This window comes from Delphinapterus leucas, chromosome 9 (genome assembly GCF_059928025.1).
Source record: "Delphinapterus leucas isolate spDelLeu-1000000601 "Yukka" chromosome 9, BTC_Dleu_Yukka2, whole genome shotgun sequence".
Lineage (NCBI taxonomy): Eukaryota > Metazoa > Chordata > Mammalia > Artiodactyla > Monodontidae > Delphinapterus > Delphinapterus leucas.
The window spans coordinates 14,368,917-14,387,654 of NC_143137.1; the positions used below are offsets into that span (position 1 = coordinate 14,368,917).

At 35.7% G+C, this 18,738-nt stretch overlaps 1 protein-coding gene across 11 annotated transcripts in view; it reads right to left on the reverse strand.

Moving 5' to 3' along the window:
• The window catches only part of LUC7L2 (LUC7 like 2, pre-mRNA splicing factor), a 70,105-nt gene that overhangs the window by 6,600 nt on the left and 44,767 nt on the right, over positions 1-18,738 (reverse strand). For all 11 annotated transcript variants that reach the window (XR_016394276.1, XM_089917345.1, XM_022579981.3 and 8 more), the window contains 6 exons: positions 17,053-17,151; positions 13,912-14,022; positions 10,014-10,157; positions 5,722-5,898; positions 4,221-4,312; positions 2,011-2,040 (listed from right to left, as the gene is read on the reverse strand). Coding sequence is in view for 10 of the 11 variants with exons in the window: in XM_089917345.1 (XP_089773471.1) it covers positions 2,011-2,040; positions 4,221-4,312; positions 5,722-5,898; positions 10,014-10,157; positions 13,912-14,022; positions 17,053-17,151 (653 nt within the window). In the remaining variant the exon portion in view is untranslated. The remainder of the gene's footprint in view (positions 1-2,010; positions 2,041-4,220; positions 4,313-5,721; positions 5,899-10,013; positions 10,158-13,911; positions 14,023-17,052; positions 17,152-18,738) is intronic.

Consider the following 18,738-nt stretch of genomic DNA (forward strand, 5'->3'; position numbering starts at 1 on the left):
TGCTTCAGGTAGAGGGAACATGGGTGCAAAGGCCCTAAGGTGAGAGAAAGTTCAACATGTCAAAAGAATAGAAGAAACCCTTTTGGCTGCAATGAAATTAGCAAGGCAGAGTAATATCAGGAGTCTAAACAAGCAGGATGACCAAGTACTTTGTCACTCAAACCAGGATGCTCTCAACATTAAATTATACAGAGGGAAAGGGGGAGCTATTAATAAATATGCTGAGACAAGAAATAAACTGTACCTACCCTAGGGCACATTGATCACTCTATAAAGCCATGGTGAGGATTTCAACTTCTATGAATGAAATGGAAGACCTTTAGAGGGTTTGAAGACAGGGCTGATATGATTTATTTCACTTTTTAAAGAACTCATTCTGGCCGATGTGTAAAAAGCAGACTGAGGCGAAGGAAAGTGGACAACAGAAACAGAAATTAAGAAATTGCTTAAGAGGCTATTGTAAATAGTGAGGTAAGAAGTGGCTTGGACTAGAGTAATAGAAATTAAATTTCTGGCCTGAATATCTAAAGATGTTCTATGTACAAAGAGTTTAAATCTCTCTTCAACAAAGGGAGAAGCTTGCATTAACCAACCGGTAAAAAAGAACAGTATCGTCATTTAATATTTCTACTTCTCATCCTGGACTGAAAAACTCAACAACAATACAAGTTAGCTGACACAACTGGTCCTGTTTCATGCCTTAGTTTTTTAGTGTTTTAAAGCAGAAATACCACTGAAAGATGCTAAAAAGTAGTAAGGGACATCTAATAGAAACATAAGGTTTTTCTTTCATAACAACAAATGCTCTAGTTTACAGGGAAAAAGTTCTTGGGAAACAGTCACTCTTTAGAGTCAAGAATACTCAGAAGGTTTCAAAAAAGAAGATGTGATTTGAATAAGGAATGGTAGGATTTGAAAAAAATGAGAAAGGGCACTCTGCGTAGGCATGGACTCATTTGAGAAAGGCTCAGGGGACTTCCCTGGTGACGCAGTGGTTAAGAATCCACCTGCCAATGCAGGGGACACGGGTTCGAGCCCTGGTCTGGGAAGTTCCCACATGCTGCCGAGCAACTAAGCCCGTGCGCCACAACTACTGAACCTGTGCTCTAGAGCCCAAGAGCCACAACTACTGAGCCCGCATGCCACAACTACTGAAGCCCACACGCCTAGAGCCCGTGCTCCGCAACAAAGAGAAGCCACCACAATGAGAAGCCCACACATCACAACGAAGAGTAGCCCGTGCGCAGCAACGAAGACCCAACCCAGCCAAAAATAATTAAAAAAAAAAAAAAAAAGGCTCAAAACAGGAATGAGAGAACAGCAAGTGAAGAACTAAGAAGGATGAAGTGTGCCATGTTTCCTCACCTTAGAAAGAGAAAAACTGTCAGAAACTAGTAAAAACTGTATTTAAAAAAAAAAGCTTCAAAGCCCACAAGTATTAGTGCCAAAGGTCAAAACAAAGTGTTATCTTGTCCTCTTCCTATTTAAAGGGGCATTTAAAAAATGCCCCTTTAAAGCTTTTTGGGATCACTGTACAAGGGGAGAAGTAATAAACTCAAAGTCTAGATTGGGTGCAAACAAACATTTTCATTTCCCCCTTAATTAACTCACCATAGATTCCCTCATTCAAAATGTATCCAACTACTTATATTTTGAACAGGTACAACCTCTCAGCATGTGTTTCTTACATGTGCGACCCAAACTGATTTTTAAAAATAAATCCCGTCACATGTTTACTCTGAGCGTCTAAAGAAGATTTTAATAAAATATTCTGAAATATTTTTAGCTTTCTCTATAACTCCAGGGCACTTTGTGATTTTACTCTGATAAAACTAAACTGTAGCTCATGAGTATCTTCTGACCAACTTCTCAAATGACACTGCTCAAATGTGAGCTACAAAAGAATTAAGAGTACTAATTAATTCTCATTCATTTTAAGAAAGGTACTTAATCTATAAAAACTACCTTTGGAAAACACAGCTTCACAACTTATCTTGTATTAATACCTACCTTTTAGGATTCTTGCTATGTGATCGAGACCTAAAAAAAAAAAAAAAAAATCTATTTTTAGAAAAGTAACTATAAAAAAGGAAGAAAAGGTACAATGTACTGTTAAAATTACATCCTCATTTCTAATTTTTATATTAGTTTTATAAATATAAGGCTTGTATGTATGTACACAAATTTTTCCAAAAGGCACCACAAACTTTACAGACTTCCCCACTTTGGCATACCCCTTAACTAGGCTACCTGGCTCTGAAAAAAAGAATATGCTCCTAGAAGACTAAAACACAACACAACTCACTAAATATCCAAAAACCACCTCCTAGCCTGGAAAAAATTCATTATTTTTATCTCTGTCATTTCTTCTTTCCCTCTGGGAACAGAATAAAATTTCTGATCTGTGAGACAATACTTTGTAATTATCACCTCACAGTATAATCCCTAGAACACTCAATTCAATCATACAATGTTTCTTAATATGACACACAATACTCTTATGTAAAGTACTCTTCATATTTCCTAGCACATAATTAAAGCTCAACAGATAGTAACAGCTAACGTTACGGTTACCAGGAAGTCAGTCACAGGGGTTGGTGGAGAATATATACCACGGTTGCAGCATGACCTCGGATTCAGCCTGATGTTTACCTTAACTGTTCCCATCACTCACTATCTATGTGGCCTGGGCAGATGAGGCATCTTCCCTCCGCTTAGTCTGTCATTTGCAAAAGACGGATAGTAGTAACAATTTCACAGGGGGCTTTCAAGTATTAGATGAATATAGGTAAATTCTTAGTGCAGTGGCTGACACATAATAAGCATCAAGTGACAGTAACTTTTATCATTATCCTTTGCAATACCATAGGTGGAATCCCATTTTGTGTGTCATTTTCTACTTACTAGTAATTTCCTCATCTTCCATACTTAGGTCCATTTCTGAAACAGTGTTAACATTTTATAACTAATGTTAAAGGCAATTTGCCATTAAAGGAGTAAGATGTGATGTACTTTCTCATTAACTTTACATATGTGAAAATGTAGTCCTGCAAAGAATTTTGTTTCTCATTTGACTATCACCTCAGTTCAATAGTTTATACTAGTGGCACTATATTCTGTTGAATTTTAGCTTAAACTGAGACTTCAAATACCATTCATATCGTCTTAAATATTACAACACTGGGCAATATTTCCACAGAAACTTAGTATATACAAAAGAGAACAGAGATAAAGCTCTGAGGTAAAATTTACCAGTAAATGAAGAACATATATATCAACGGAAGAATGACAGCAGTTCCTCTAAACAGGAACATGTCCATATGTAGCTTTGTTTTGTTTTGTCATTACAGTGCAAAAAGATTACCTGTTACAAGCCATGTAACACAAATGAAGTCAGTTTAAATGTCTTGAAATAGACTGAGTGTAACAGGATCAAAGCTTGAAAGAAGCTGACATAACCTAGTCCTGTATTATCAAAGATTTTAATTAATTTAGGGACATCTGCTGAAGAGAAGGTACTTAAATTTCAGAGATACGTAATACAATTAAGGGAACACTATTAAGTTAGAACTACAGGTAAATGTTTTGTGGCATACCCCTCCCATCTGAAAATTGCTGAATTTATAAACATGATGCCACACAACTTGCCGCCAATGGGTAAAAGTGACCCAGAACATGTAAACATTCTAAATATGAAGAATATGATTTTATCAACTAATGTCAATATAAAAAGAATTGTGCACATTTAGCTATTAATAAACGAATAAAAATTTTAACAGTTTATAGCTCCTAAACTGAAGAAATACAGAATCGAAGTACAATGTAAAATAATCAATGAAAGAAGCGGACAAAAAAATACCCAAACCTTCTATCAACAGGTATGTATCATAAAATAGTTCCATGCCAGCCTGGTACAAAGCTAGCCCATTATGAAAATCAGAGGGCTAGAAAAGGGCCTTGTTATATATCTTACTAAACATACAGATGTGAAGCAATCATTATTCCCTCTTCCATACATTTTGAAGGAAATCTCCTTAACTTAAACAGCCATAAGTTAACATACTTGAATAAACATTGTTTCACATGGTAATATTTTTAAGAGTAAACAGAAATTGCTCATGTCCAGATTTATTAACATCTACAACCTTGTATAATCACATCTCTTTTTAGAACCAGGGATGTTCAACTTCAGATACTTGGACTACTCAATTACTCCATACCTCCTCAGCTTCTCCCTTTCTTCTCTCTCCCTTTCTTCTCTTCTTTTCAGGCGTTCCTGGTTTCTTTTCTCCTGCTTCTCAGCTACAACTCTCTTAAAAAACAATGACAGTTCAAATAATACTAAATGAGAAGCATTATTTACTGGGCCCATTCTTAGTGAGCATTATCCTAAACTTTACCATATCTAACATTAAAAAGTTTTTATTAAGAATTCATTTTGAAGTTTTGCCAGGTATAATCATTAAGCTTACAAGTCTGGTTTCCAAACTCTTTCCCCCCCTTCCATATAAAATTTCATGTTTCTCCATGACTTCTTAATATTTCAAAGTCACTTTCACGAGATTTTTCTCCTCTTAACGTCTTCTGAATTCTAAACTCTTTAAAGATTTCCAATATAGAAATGTTTTCTGTCGACTTCTAGTTACAATCCTGAGGCTGCTGCTTTTAAAAAGTACCAGTGAAATGCTAAACAGTTCTGTTGCTAGGTCTATATTTGCAAAGGTTCCCAATTAGGTACCATTTTTGAGTTTTAACTTCAATCCAAACAATCATTTGCTATAGTGAAACTCTTTTTGTAATTTCAAAAACTTTACCCAAGGTCATCCTAGCTACTCCAAATACTGAGACGAGCTCACAGTTAACTACAAATATGGAGACGTGTCTAGGTGATTCTGATTCCACATTATTTTAAATGTCAAACTATGGATCCTGGGTTAATTTCAGTGATAACTGCACAAAAAGTCACTTCCCAGTGTTTCCCATCTTTGAGACAGTCCTCAGTTCATGACAAAATGCTACAGTGCCACCATTTTTTTAAAAAACTAGCCACATCAGATTGTTGAAAAGTAAATTGATCCTTTCCATTGACTCTGCTTATGTTCACCTCTTTAGAAATAACCTTTTTTTTTTGTTTATCTTCTCAGAACTCAGCAGACGAGTAAGAGCTGTGTTGCCTGTCTCACAACAGCCTATATATTTAAGCGACAGTGATTGTCCTTTTTAAAAAATTGGTTTCTAAGTCCTTTCTGAAATGGGGGCAAAAGCATAAAACTAGAGGTCCTACCAGTTTGCTATTTAGTGAACTGCAAAATATTTCAAATAAATATTGGATCATTTTTTCAATCTTCCTTTAAAGTAAACATCATACTAAATTACTATTCATTTTATTAAAAAAAGAAAGTATCACTGGAAATTTTAGGCATTATTTTAGAACCCAGTTTGCAAGGTTCCTCCCTAATTCAACATCATATCCAAGACAAAATAGTACCTCCTCCCAGAGTAAGAGGATTTTTAAAGTCTGTTTCTCAGATATCATCCATTAAACAAGCTGGTATTTCCATTTACAATCCTACACTATTCAGTATGAATTGTTAACAGAATCACAGTTAAGAATAGTCTTGAATCACAATCAAGAATACTACACAAAAAGACAACTTACACAGATCAAAAGAATGAGTGGCTATATTGGATAAAGTGAGGGATATTAATTTACCAATGTACCTTTAATTCTTCAAGCTTCTCTCTTATTTCAATAAATCCCAGGTGCAGTTTACCCCCAAAATGATCAGCCAGTCGTCTGTCATTATCATGAAGACCTAAATAGGCAGAGCAAACTTCACAGACTCGAAGTTTCTGCTGCTGGAAACTGGAAGCTGGCATAGAATTCCGATAAACTTCCTAAACAAAAATGACAGAAACAATGTTCATATAAACTGCATTAAAATCATACAATTACACAAAATACACTATGTTTATACCAAAAATGTTTCTAATGAACACACAAAAGCATGACTATTTTGTCACGAATATTACAGATTCCCCATTACCCCAATCCTCTGTCCTCGGGACTTCTCCACTGGAAATGAAAGATCAGAGCCTCTTTTGTCAAGAAATACCATAACAGTAACATGATACAACTTTCTTAAAAGGCTTTCTCAATGTTCTGTTTTCTATAATTTTCGTTAAAAATGAGATGTAGCAACCCCAAAAGTATACATCAGTGAAGGATCAAGGAAGCAGCAGTCGCTCATGCTTGGGGAAAAGGACTGCATATGTCTTCCATACTATTACAGCTTCCTTCCACTGCCTTCCTGCCCACATATCATTTCCCCCCTATGTAAATGCAGACAGGGCGTACAAATGATAAGACTTCCCATCAAACAGAGCAGCTCTAAAGACAAAGATGAAAGGTGTCTTATGGAGATTAAGATGTCTTGTACTCAAATCATTTTATTTATATTAAGTTCATTAATGAAATAATAAATATTAGTGGATTTGCGTATCCACTCTACTCTCTTTCCTTATTAACAGGATTCTGATTTTTGTTTGAGGCAGCAGCATGGCCAGCTAAAAACATTACATTTCCAAGCTTCCATGTAGCTTTTGCTAAGGAGATATAAGTGGACACTGCTTGACAGAATCTACAGGAAAGTTCTTTAAAAAGGAGTCAAAAGATTCAGACGAAAATCATCAACAGCTGCTATAACCTGTGGATCAAGAAGCAATGGAAAACAGAATACTTACAATGTCAGTACCAAGACACTTATTAACTACAAAAGGGAAACACAGTAACTTCACAGTGGAAAAATAGGTAACATCACCAGAAATGAACAAACCACTAACACATGCCTTCTGATAAGGCTGTAGCATTATTTCAGTGGTGTTCCTCTCAAAAATCTAATGAGAAAGAAATATTAGACAAATCCAAAGTGAAGGACATTTTACAGAATAACTAGCCTATACTTTTCAAAACTGTCAAGATCATGTAGAACAAAGACTGAGGTCCCAGATTATATTAGACTCTAGAGAAACATAACTAAATGCAATACGTGATCCTGGACTGGATCTTAAACAAAAAAATTTTCCTTTTCTCAAAACGAACATTATTGGGACAACTGGCAAAAACTGAACAAAGTCTTCAGATTAATTAATAGTACTGTATCAATGTTACTTCTTAATTCAGATAACTGTACTGTGGTCATATAATAAAATATCCTTGCTTTTAAGAAATACACATTGAAGTATCTAGGGATAAAGAGGCAGCATATTTATAACTTATTGTCAAACAGTTAAAATACACACACACACTCATGTAGGAAGAAAATGATAAAGCAAATGTGGTAAAATGTTGAAGAGTCTGGGTGAAGGACATAGGGGAATTCTTCACACGATGTGTTAACTTTTCTTAAAATATTTCAAAATAAAAAAATTTTAAAAAGGAAAACTGAAAACACAACACACAAGACGAGTCAACTCAACTTTTGTGCCTTGTTATTCCTCCTCTTTCTACTTACGCATAGAGGAAAGGCTTTAGGCTTAGTGGCCATAGTGCTACCACAAACTGATGAGCATAAAGATGAATCCACATAGTAAGGATGGCTGAACTTAAAGTTAGAAGTAGCTTGTATGCTAGATGGCATCATGGAGCTACTGTACCAGCCCCAGGCTTCCTAACCTCAAGTATTTATTAGATGAGAAAAACAAAACCCTTCTTTGGTTCAGTCATTGTAAGTTAAGTTTCCTATTACGTACAGTTGAACACAATCTATAATAGGAAAGTAAACAATTTAATGCACTGTCCTAAGTAAAAATCAACTGATAATACATAACAGGCTAACAATATTGAGCTACTGGGTAATACTAGTAAATCACCAAGTGTATATATATGAAGTTTTATGAAAACTCCAATATATGGAAGGAAAGTAATAATGATTGCTGGCTTCATTACCCGAGTCTTCTGGGGAAATAAACTAGCTATAAAATACTTTGTGCATTTTAAAATTCATAGTACTTATTTTCTGGATTGATATTAACTACATTTCAAGAAATCCTAATATTAAGACATTAAAGCTATCTAGAATGGCTACTTGGTATATCTTTTCTCAGCCTAGAACCTTTAATCTGTGTCTTTGTATTTAGAGTGGGTTTCTTGTAGCTAGTACATAGCTAAGTCTTGTGGGGGTTTTTTGTTGTTGTTTTGTTTTGTTTTAAATCTAGTCTCACAATCTCTGCTTTTTAATTGGATTGTTGAGACCATTTACATTTAATGTAATTATTGGTACACTGGGTTTAAGTCTACCATCCCACTATTTATTTTCTATATGTCCAATCTGTTGTTTGTTCCTTTTCTCCTGCCTTTCTTTTGGATTAAGTATTTTTTAGGATTCCATTTTATTGCTACTATTAGTTATAACTCTTTTCTCCCCTCCAATGGTTTCTCTAGGGTTTATAGTACACAACTTAACTTATGAAGAAAGCTGGAGAGTCTTTTATTAACATAAGATAAAGGAGATTTCAAAACAAGGGACATTAACAGGGACAGAGAAGGACATGTCAAAATAATAAAGGATTAAATTAATCAAAAGATACAACACTCCTAAATGTCTATTAGCCTAATAACAGAGCTTCAAAATAAAACAAAAACTGACAAAATGAAAAGCATAAATAAACAAATCCACAACTATAGAGACTTCAACACTCCTCTCATAGGCAGAAAACTCAATAGGATACAGAAGACTTGAAAAAATCTATTAACTACCTTGACTCAATTGACATTTATAGAACACTCCATTTAACAAGGCAGAATATCATTCTTCTCAAGTACAGATGGAAAGTTCCCCAAGACAGACCATATGCAGGGCCACAAAACAAGTATTGACATATTTAAGAAAACTGAAATCACACACATGTTCTCTGACCACAACAGAATTGAATTAAAATTAACAGAAAAAATCTGAAAAGAACAAACAAAAAACAAATCCAAATATGTAAAAACTAAACACATGCCTTCAAAACCCACAAGTCAAAAAAGAAATCACAAAGCAATATTAGCAAATATTTAGAAATGAATGAAAATAAAAACACAATATATGAAAATCTGTTTCATACCTTCTAAGCTACCATCGTGCTTAGAAGAAAACTTACAGCATTAAACGGTCTAAAATCAATGATCTAAGGGGTGTGGGGAGGGAGGATTGGGAGCTTGGGATTAGCAGGTGCAAACTAGTATACATAGGATGCATAAACAACAAGGTCCTACTGTAGAGCACAGGGAACTATTCAATATCCTGTGATAAAACAGAATAGAAAACAATACATATGTATAACTGAGTCACTTTGCTACAGAGCAGAAATTAACACACTGTAAATAAACTATACTTCAATAAAATTAAAAAATAAACCAATTATCTGAGCTTCTGCCTTAAAAGGCTAGATAGTAAGAAAAAATTAAACCCAGGTGTGATACAGTTAGGAACAATGGAGACTATGGTAAAGGGGAGAGTACACTTTCATCCAAAGGCATTCGATTTTCTAAAAAATATCAGGGGGACCAAACAAAATAGAACTTTGTCTGTAGGATATCAGATTTTGATCTGTGCTGTGGAGGAAGAATGAGAGGAGGCTCCCAATGTGTTAGCAGACTGTACTAAGTAAGAAGAGAGAATACTATAGTTGCATGGGCCATGGAGTAGGGGGTAGGGTATCATAGTGACCATGTATATGAAGACTGCACATGTGTGGATTGTGTGTGAGACTGTTGTGTATGACTCGCTAGTTTAGTTAATTTCATTTACTAGTTATAAATTTCAATAGGATCAATGACTCTAAATTCCAAAACAACCACTAATTTTGATATACAACCCATTAGTATGATACAAACTAGTTAAATATTTTTAAACTGGTTTAAATTTCCTTTAATAGTAATAATTTTTCAATAATTTCTAGTCAAATATATGTTCTTTAGGAAGTACAGACACTAAGGCTCTATAAACTACCATAAAGAATTTAGTTACCTCTGCTTCTCTTTTCTTTGCCCGTGCTTTCTCTACTTCATCCATTACTTTCTGGGATTCCTCCACATTCCCTTCAGCTCCTAGCTGTTCCACCTTAGCCAACAGTTTACCGATTTCTTCATTTAACTCATGAACACGTTCTGCCTGGAGAGAATCAGAAAAGATCATGAATAAAAAGCAGAATGTACCAAAGTTCAAAATATTGCATAAAAAGACATAAATTATCTAAGGCAATATGAGTATAACTAATGCTTTCTGAGCGTATCATAAATGAACTGGTGGGACATCAAGATGTTTTGAGCCTGCCTGCCTTTACTTCAGTGAATTCAGGGGTACAACTGATCTCAATGTAACTATTACTTCTCAACCTCTGCTCTGGCAGTGCATTCCAAGTATAAAATACATTTTTGTACACAATTTGGCTCTCTGTACCTTTCCAAACTATCTCTTTCTGTTCTCCAACTTCACAACAAATCTACACTTATATTTAGTTTCCCAAACTTACTCTGTTGTTTTCTTCCTCTGTGACTTCGCACGTACTGCTCCCTCTTCCTGCGATGTCGTCCATTACCTCCCTTACCTGCCTAGTGTATGTCTGTCATTCAGTTAAGATTCAACTCAAGAGTCTATTATGTGAAGCACTGGTGAACAATCAATCACCACACCTTACCCTCACTTAAGACACTTAAGCAGAGAGGGCAATACCCTCCTTTGTACCATCTTCGTATCTTCTATGACCATTACTTTTATATATATCACACCACTTTAAAGATATCTATATACCATTTTTGTATTTCCAATGCCCAAGAAATAGCATACGCTCAAACATGAGTTAAAAGAAATGAACTGGAGGATGTTCTTTAAAGCAAAGATATGGCTTTAGAGTCCAACTGCCAAACCAATTAACAGCCATGCAATTTTGGCCATATTACGTAACCTGAATCTACTTCCTCATCTGAGAAGTACGGATAATCTCACAAAATTGTGAGAAACGAGAAAACGTGCCTGTACATGCACGCAGCACATTACTGATATTCAGTAGACAAGCATGGCACCCTTCTCTCTTAGTCCATGTCTTTCCATTAGGATTAATTCTTGCCTTGCGTTTTGATATGCCTCCTCCTCACCACCACCATCATCGTGGGAATCTAGTTCATTCTTATTGTTTTAACAGCATATGATAACATAAACACAGTCTTTACTGTGTTTATGTTTTTACTTTGGCTACAAAATAAGTACTCAGCCTGTGTGGCCAATAATATTAGTAAAGAAGTTTTTGTTTTCGCCTTTGGCTGCACTGGGTCTTAGTTGTGGAGTGTGGGCTCAGTCATTGCAGCGCGTGGGCTTAGTTGCCCCATGGCATGTGGGATCTTAGTTCCCTCACCAGGGATCAAACCCGTGTCCCCTGCATTGGAAGAAGGATTCTTAAGCACTGGACTACCAGGCAAGTTCTGCAAAGAAGGTTTTGATTTGAAATGGACATCCAGTCCCAACAAAGTAGTGTGCCAGTAATCTTTCCTTCTTAAATTTACCTCAATCCAATATATTTGTCCCTCAAAAAAATCCCCAACTCTGTTATCATTATCCTACCACTTTTAACAAAATGTTATCTTCTGTAAATACCTGCCACAGAATGACTGCATTAACGACCAGAACTCTTCACCCTTCCTGCATCTGTGCCCTTTGCTACGTAACTGAGTACCATCATACGCTGACTCTGAACCTGGCCATGTAACTGGCTTTGGTTAACAGGACGGTAGCAGATATGACATAGGGGAAGGCTTAAAAAATGCTTGTATGACTGGGCTTGATACTTTTGCACCTCTGCTACCACCATGGGAACATGGCCAGGCTAGCCTTCTAGGCCATAGTTCAGCAGCCTCCAGCCGACTGGAAGACATGTGAGTGAGCCCAGCTGAGACAGGAATGACTGCCCAGTCAAGTTCAGCCTAAGTCACTGATTATAGACTCATGGGCTACATAAATATTTAATGTTTTAAGTTTTGAGGTGGTCTGTTAAACAGCATTTTTGTGGTGATATATAACCAATACAATACTGTATAAATCAATACAGCTGGGGTCTAGCCAACACCTGTGGATCTCTTTCAACCATGAGAAATGAGATTCCTTGTACTTTAGGATGCCCATCTTTACAGTCCCCATCTTAAGGGAACTTTCCAGAAAAAGTTGGTTAAAGGTAACCCTCTCCTCAAACAAAGGAATCCATTTCCCTTTGTACACACATATATGAGCACTATATTTAATCACGTCACCTAAACTCTACTGAGTAACTTTGTCTCCATTCTGCGTTTTCATAAAATGTGCCAGACTATACTGAATAAAGTAGTAAGTCAAACCAACAAAAGTCAATATGTGGACTTTGAATTCTGATTCAACAAACCAACTCTACACAGGAAAAATGAACACATTCTGGATATTGGATAATTTTTTTAAATTGTTACCTTTATGGATGTAATTTTGTGGTTATGTTTAAGAGGTGAAATGATATGACGTCTAGAATTTGCTTTTAAAATAATGAAACAATAGCACAAGACTGATGGCTTCGAATCCATTGGGGTTCACTGTACTTTTCTATTTACTTTTTGCATATAAGTAGTCAACAAAACATTTTTAAAAGGTAGTAAGTAGAGTAGAACATCTGAAGAATACTCAAAACTCAACATTAAAAAAATGAGCAATCCATTTGGAAAATGGGCATAAGACAAACACAAACATTTCACTGAAGAGGTTATACAAAAGAGGTTATACAGTTGGCAAATAAGCACATGAAAAAAATGTTCAGCATCATTAGTCATTAGGGAAATGCAAACTGAAACTGCAGTGAGATATCACCACACACCTTTCAGAATGATTAAAATCAAACACAGTGGCACTTCCCTGGCGGTCGTGGTTAAGACTCCACACTCCCAATGCAGGGGGCACGGGTTTGATCCCTGGTCGGGGAACTAAAATCCCACATGCCACACCGCACGGCCAAAAAAAAAAAGAAAGAAACATAGTGACACTATCAAATGCTGGCATGGATGTGGAGAAACTGGATCACTAACACACTGCTGGCAGGAATGTAAAATGGTACAGCCACTCTAGAAAAAAGTTTGGCACTTGCTTTCAAAACTAAAAATATATTTACTAAATGATCCAATAACTAACTGTATCCTTGGGCATTTATCCCACAGAAATGAAAACGTATGTCCACACAAAAATCTGTACGTAAAGATTTACTGCAGCTTTATTGGTATTAGCCAATAACCGCAATGTCCTTCCCAAATGTCCTTCAGTATGTGAATGGTTAACCTGTGGTATATACATACCATGGAATACTCAAAAATAAAAAGGAATGAACTACTGATGAACAACCTGTATGAATAGTAAGGAAGTTGTGTTGAGTGAAAAAAGCCAGTCTCAAAAGGATACATACTGCATGATTCCACTTACATAATATTCAATGATATTACATAATTATAGAGATGGAAAATACATTAGTGGTGGCCAGGGCCTAGTGGGGAATGGGTGTGGCTCTAAAGGGGTAACACAAGGGAGTATGTGGTGATGCTACACAGTTAAGTAACTTAATTATGGTGGTAGTTACCCAAGGAACACGTGATGAAACTGCATAGAGCTATACACACATATGCCTAACTGGTGAAATCTGAATTAAATGTAAGGATTGGCCCAATACCAATTTATTGGCTTATGATACTGTACTGTAGTTGTGTAAGATGTTAACCTAGGGGAGGCTAAAGGAAGAGTATGTAAAATTTCCCTATATATGTCTTTGCAATCTCCTATGAATGTAATTATTTCAAAATAAAAAGTTAAAACAAAAGTAGTGAGGTAAAACTATACTTTGCATTAACGAAATGATTGAAAGTCTTACCTTTGCTGCAACTTCAGCACTGATCTCTTCCTGAGTTTCTGCTAATCTTTTCTTAGCCACTTCTGTTCTTCGATCACAATCTGCAATGAATGACTGCAGATGATCCATAGCCTACAAAGTTTAATTAAAAGACAATTACTGCAAGAAAAACCAACCTTGTTCATAAATATCTTTACTCACAAATTACACTTTATTATTTAAAATGCTACCATGGGAATAAAAAAATAACAAAACTGGGTTCAGTTACAAATTGAAAACCTGTTCATCATCTATCAAATTGACGAAGAATAGACATAAATAATTCCCAGGAAAGGTAAGGCTATAAGGAAACTGCCACTCTCATGCTCTGCTGAAGGAAGCGCAAACTAGCACAGCCTTTATAAAAAGGCACCATGGTAATCGTTATCAAAAGCTTTAAAAATGACCCCTGACTTAGTAATTCTACTTCTAGAAATCTGTTTTAAGAAAGTAATCAGGGCTTCCCTGGTGGCGCAGTGGTTGAGAATTTGCCTGCCAATGCAGGGGACACGGGTTGGAGCCCTGGTCTGGGAGGATCCCACATGCCGCGGAGCAACTAGCCCCGTGAGCCATGGCTGCTGAGCCTGCGCGTCCGGAGCCTGTGCTCCGCAACGGGAGAGGCCGCTATAGTGAGAGGCCCGCGCACTACAATGAAGAGTGGCCCCCGCTTGCCACAACTAGAGAAAGCCCTCGCACAGAAACGAAGACCCAACACAGCCATAAATAAATAAATAAAATTTTTTAAAAAAGTAATCAGAGGTATATGGAGGAATTAATATTCAAAGATGTTCTTCACAGTGTTATTTTTAATGGTGAAAAGTTGTAAATACCCTAAATATCCAGGTAACACTTGGAAAATTTAATCCTCAGCCATTTAAAAAAGGTGTTAGTAGAACACGTTAAGGATATAAGAAAATGGTCATGATTTATTTGTAAATAAAAAGTTACAAAACGTTAAATGCAGCAAGATCTCATTTTTGTAAAATAAAGTAGCATGGAAAAAATGGAAGAGCATACATTAAATGTTAACAGTAATTATTTCTGAATATACGGATAATTTTTAATAATCTGTTTTCATGTGCTTTTCAAATTTTTCACAATGAAAATGTTAACAATCAGAAAAACCTGCCCTTTTCTCAAAGAATAAACCACTGAGAATTTTAAAAGTGTCTACACTGCAAAAATCCAGGTCAATATTTATATAAAAGACACTCATCGGGCATATATTAATATATCTATAATTAAATAATAATTCATTTAAAAGTAAACTTTAAAGATTTATTCCCAAACCAACCGATTTAGACTTTCATATCTTACTGTAGAGAAATACAACTAATTCAAAACACAATGTTTAAAAATAAAAATTTACTCAACACGTATCAAATTCTAAAAATGGTTGATTAACCCATGAATTTCATGAAAATGCAAAATAAAACCTTTTATCTGTGATGAGAAACAAACAGCTATTTAATTCTTTTAGTTTAAATTTTATCTTTAAAAAAAGATGAACTAATCCATAAATAGTGCTGGGTCAACTAAGCAGCCATCTGGAAAAAGGGAGATCTACACCTCAATTCCTTATAACAGAATAAATTTAAGTTGGATCACAGATTTAAATATATAAAACAAAGCCATAAAAATTCCAGAAGAAACCATGAGATAGAATTCTCATCACATCAGGGTAGGGAAGGCCTTTTGAATTAATCGAATAGATTTTTAAAAGATTAATAAATTGGACAACTATACAAATATATTGCAAGACTCACAACTACCAAAAAAGAAATAGGAAAAAATTGCAATGTATTATCTGAGAAAAGAGACTAATTTTCCTTATCTGTAAAGAGTCAGTGCAAATCAATTAGAAAAATACTAACATCCAAGATTAGCAAATAGCACCCACCCCCTGCAAAATGTACACTGACAGTTCAATGAAAGGGAAATAAAAACAGATCTTAAATCTGTAAAATTTTTTCAAACTCACTCATAAGAGAAATGCCAATTAAAATTACACTATATTTCACATTTCATCTATCAAAGCTACATAGAAATCTTGACAGCACACTATGTGGCCTATGGGAAATAGATAATTTCATACATACTGGTGGGAGTATAAATTGATAATTCTCATGGAGGGCAACCAGGCAAAACTGGCCTTTGACTCAGTTATTCTGTTTCTAGAAATTTAATCTGTAGATACTTGATACGTAAAAACAATGTATTACCATACCATAAGAGAAAAAGATTGAAAACACCATACCCCTACATCTACACGGTGGTGAATTTCTGCTGTATTTTATGCCCAGTGTAGATTAAATCATAACACAATCACTTTAAGGTGTTTCCCTGACTGCTCCAGCCCCATATTAAATTATGTTTACATTGATGACTTCATTTCCGTTAGCAGAAATTCCTGGAAGTTCAAAAAAGTAGATCGGCCGGGGGGGGGGGGGGGGCGGGGGCCTATTTACTACTTTATCTCCCAAACCAAATGAAACATCTACTACCTCACTGATAAAACATATAAGGTTTATGGTCATCAGTACGTTTTACGTAACGCTGATTGGTACGTTTTCTATTAAAAAAAAAAAGTCCCAATTATTCTCAGGTTTGTATAAAAAAAAAAAGTCAAGAGTTTGAGCCCTTTAGATACCTAAATTGTACCTTCTATTTCCTCTAATATTTCTTCTATTAGTTTTACATAAAAAACAACATTGTCCTTAACATCCTCCCTCTCTCTACATATGTATTTACAAATACAAAAATAAATACGAATGTAAAAATTCAGTAATTAAAGGGCTTTATATACACTAGAAATTAGTTGTTTACATTTGCTTAAGATGGTATTTCCTTAATCACAACCACCTTAATTGGGAAGAATATGCTTAATTTTCAAAAGAATATATGACGTGCACAACTTTCACACATTCTCTTAAAATACCCAGTTTCACCTATTTTTAAAAACTATTGTTAGTCAAGAAAGTACATAATCTTAATTTAGTACTACCCTTCATATAATCACAAAAAAGATAATTTGCTAAGAGCCTTTTCCCATTAAGAGATATGAATCCATATTCAAAATATTTTACTGCAAAAGATAATCTAACTTGAAGCAAAATGACATACATCGAGTTCAAAGAAAAAATCTTGTTCTTTGGATGCAATTTCATAATCTGCTCTTAAAGCCAGGTCATGGACTTTCAGACATTCTCCAAGATCCATTCTCTGGGTGGGGGGAGAAAAAAGACACATATTATTAAAACAGAAAATATACTTTTTCAAAAATTCATTAACAACCACAATTCTCTTCAGAATAATGATTAAGTCATACAGATGTTTATTTATGGACTTTCAAATTACAAAATTTCACAGACAGGTATAAAACTTGGTGCCTGCATGGAATAACCCGCATGAATTCTGTCTACCAACAGATGGGAACCATGATCACTTGTGTACTTAAGAACACATGGGCAAGGAAAAGCCTGTCAGAATCTGAGAAGAGCTTCTAGCTTTTATCTCAAAACATATTTCACTTGGCCCTTTAACACAGAAAGACAAAGTTAATTTAAAATCAAAGTAGGGCTTCCCTGGTGGTGCAGTGGTTAAGAATCTGCCTGCCAATGCAGGGGACACGGGTTCGACCCCTGGTCCGGGATGATCCCACATGCCACGGAGCAACTAAGCCCATGTGCCACAACTACTGACCCTGGGCTCTAGAACCCGCGAGCCACAACTACTGAGCCTGCGGGCCACAACTACTGAAGCCTCCGCACCTAGAGCCCGTGCTCCACAACTAGAGAAGCCACCACAATGAGAAGCCCACGCACCACAATGAAGAGTAGCCCCCGCTCGTCGCAACTAGAGAAAGCCTGCACGCAGCAACGAAGACCCAACACAGCCAAATATAAATAAATAAACTAAACTAAAATCAGAAGAGCGAGCAAATCAAACTGCTGAATTATAGTCAATATTCTTTGAATAACACTCTAATTTTCAAATAAAGATGGAGTCCTCAAACAATAGGCTGGTAATCTTGATACAGATTCCAGACAAGACTCCAGGTGAACTAGTAAAGAGGTAATTTATTAAAACCCAATATAACTTCACAAAGAATAAGTATCTAGCCCCACTTTGATAAGCATATGTCAGGGAAATAAAATAAATACCAAGTAGATATTTATTTCAATAAGGAATCTACTAGGATCCTTCTACTTGAAATTCCAATTAGATATTATTTACCCAATTAGAGGCTTTTCTCATATCTGAGACAAAAATTTCTAAAATTCTGTCCACTTTTACATGTATCTGGGCAACTGATAAGATCTTTCATGAAATCCTTTTGGAAGCATACTGAACAGAAAAAAATGGGCTAGATGTAAAGATAATTACAGATGTGATTAAAGGTGATCAGAGCAAAGCAGAGATTTTCCAACTAGAGGTATGCTATCCCATCACTGGAATGTCACAGAATCTCTGGAAAGTTGGTGAAAGTGAATACAATAATTCAAAAGGGTATAGTAAATATTCCTTTTGTTTTTGTTACACAAATTATGAACAAAGTAAAACTACAACAAAACATTGCAGCAGTAAACATTGTCATCCTTCAACTGACAGCTGAGTACCTAACTTGTGCCAAGCACTATGCCAGGGGCTTGGGACATAGCACCAAGTGACAAAAGATACAGTCTCCAACCTCATGGAGCTGACATTCTAGAAGAGGGGAAGCAAATAATAAACCATACTTGTGTCGCTGAACAAAGTTAAGTGATCTAATAAAACAGTAATGCTCCCATTACTGTGAGAGGCTACTTG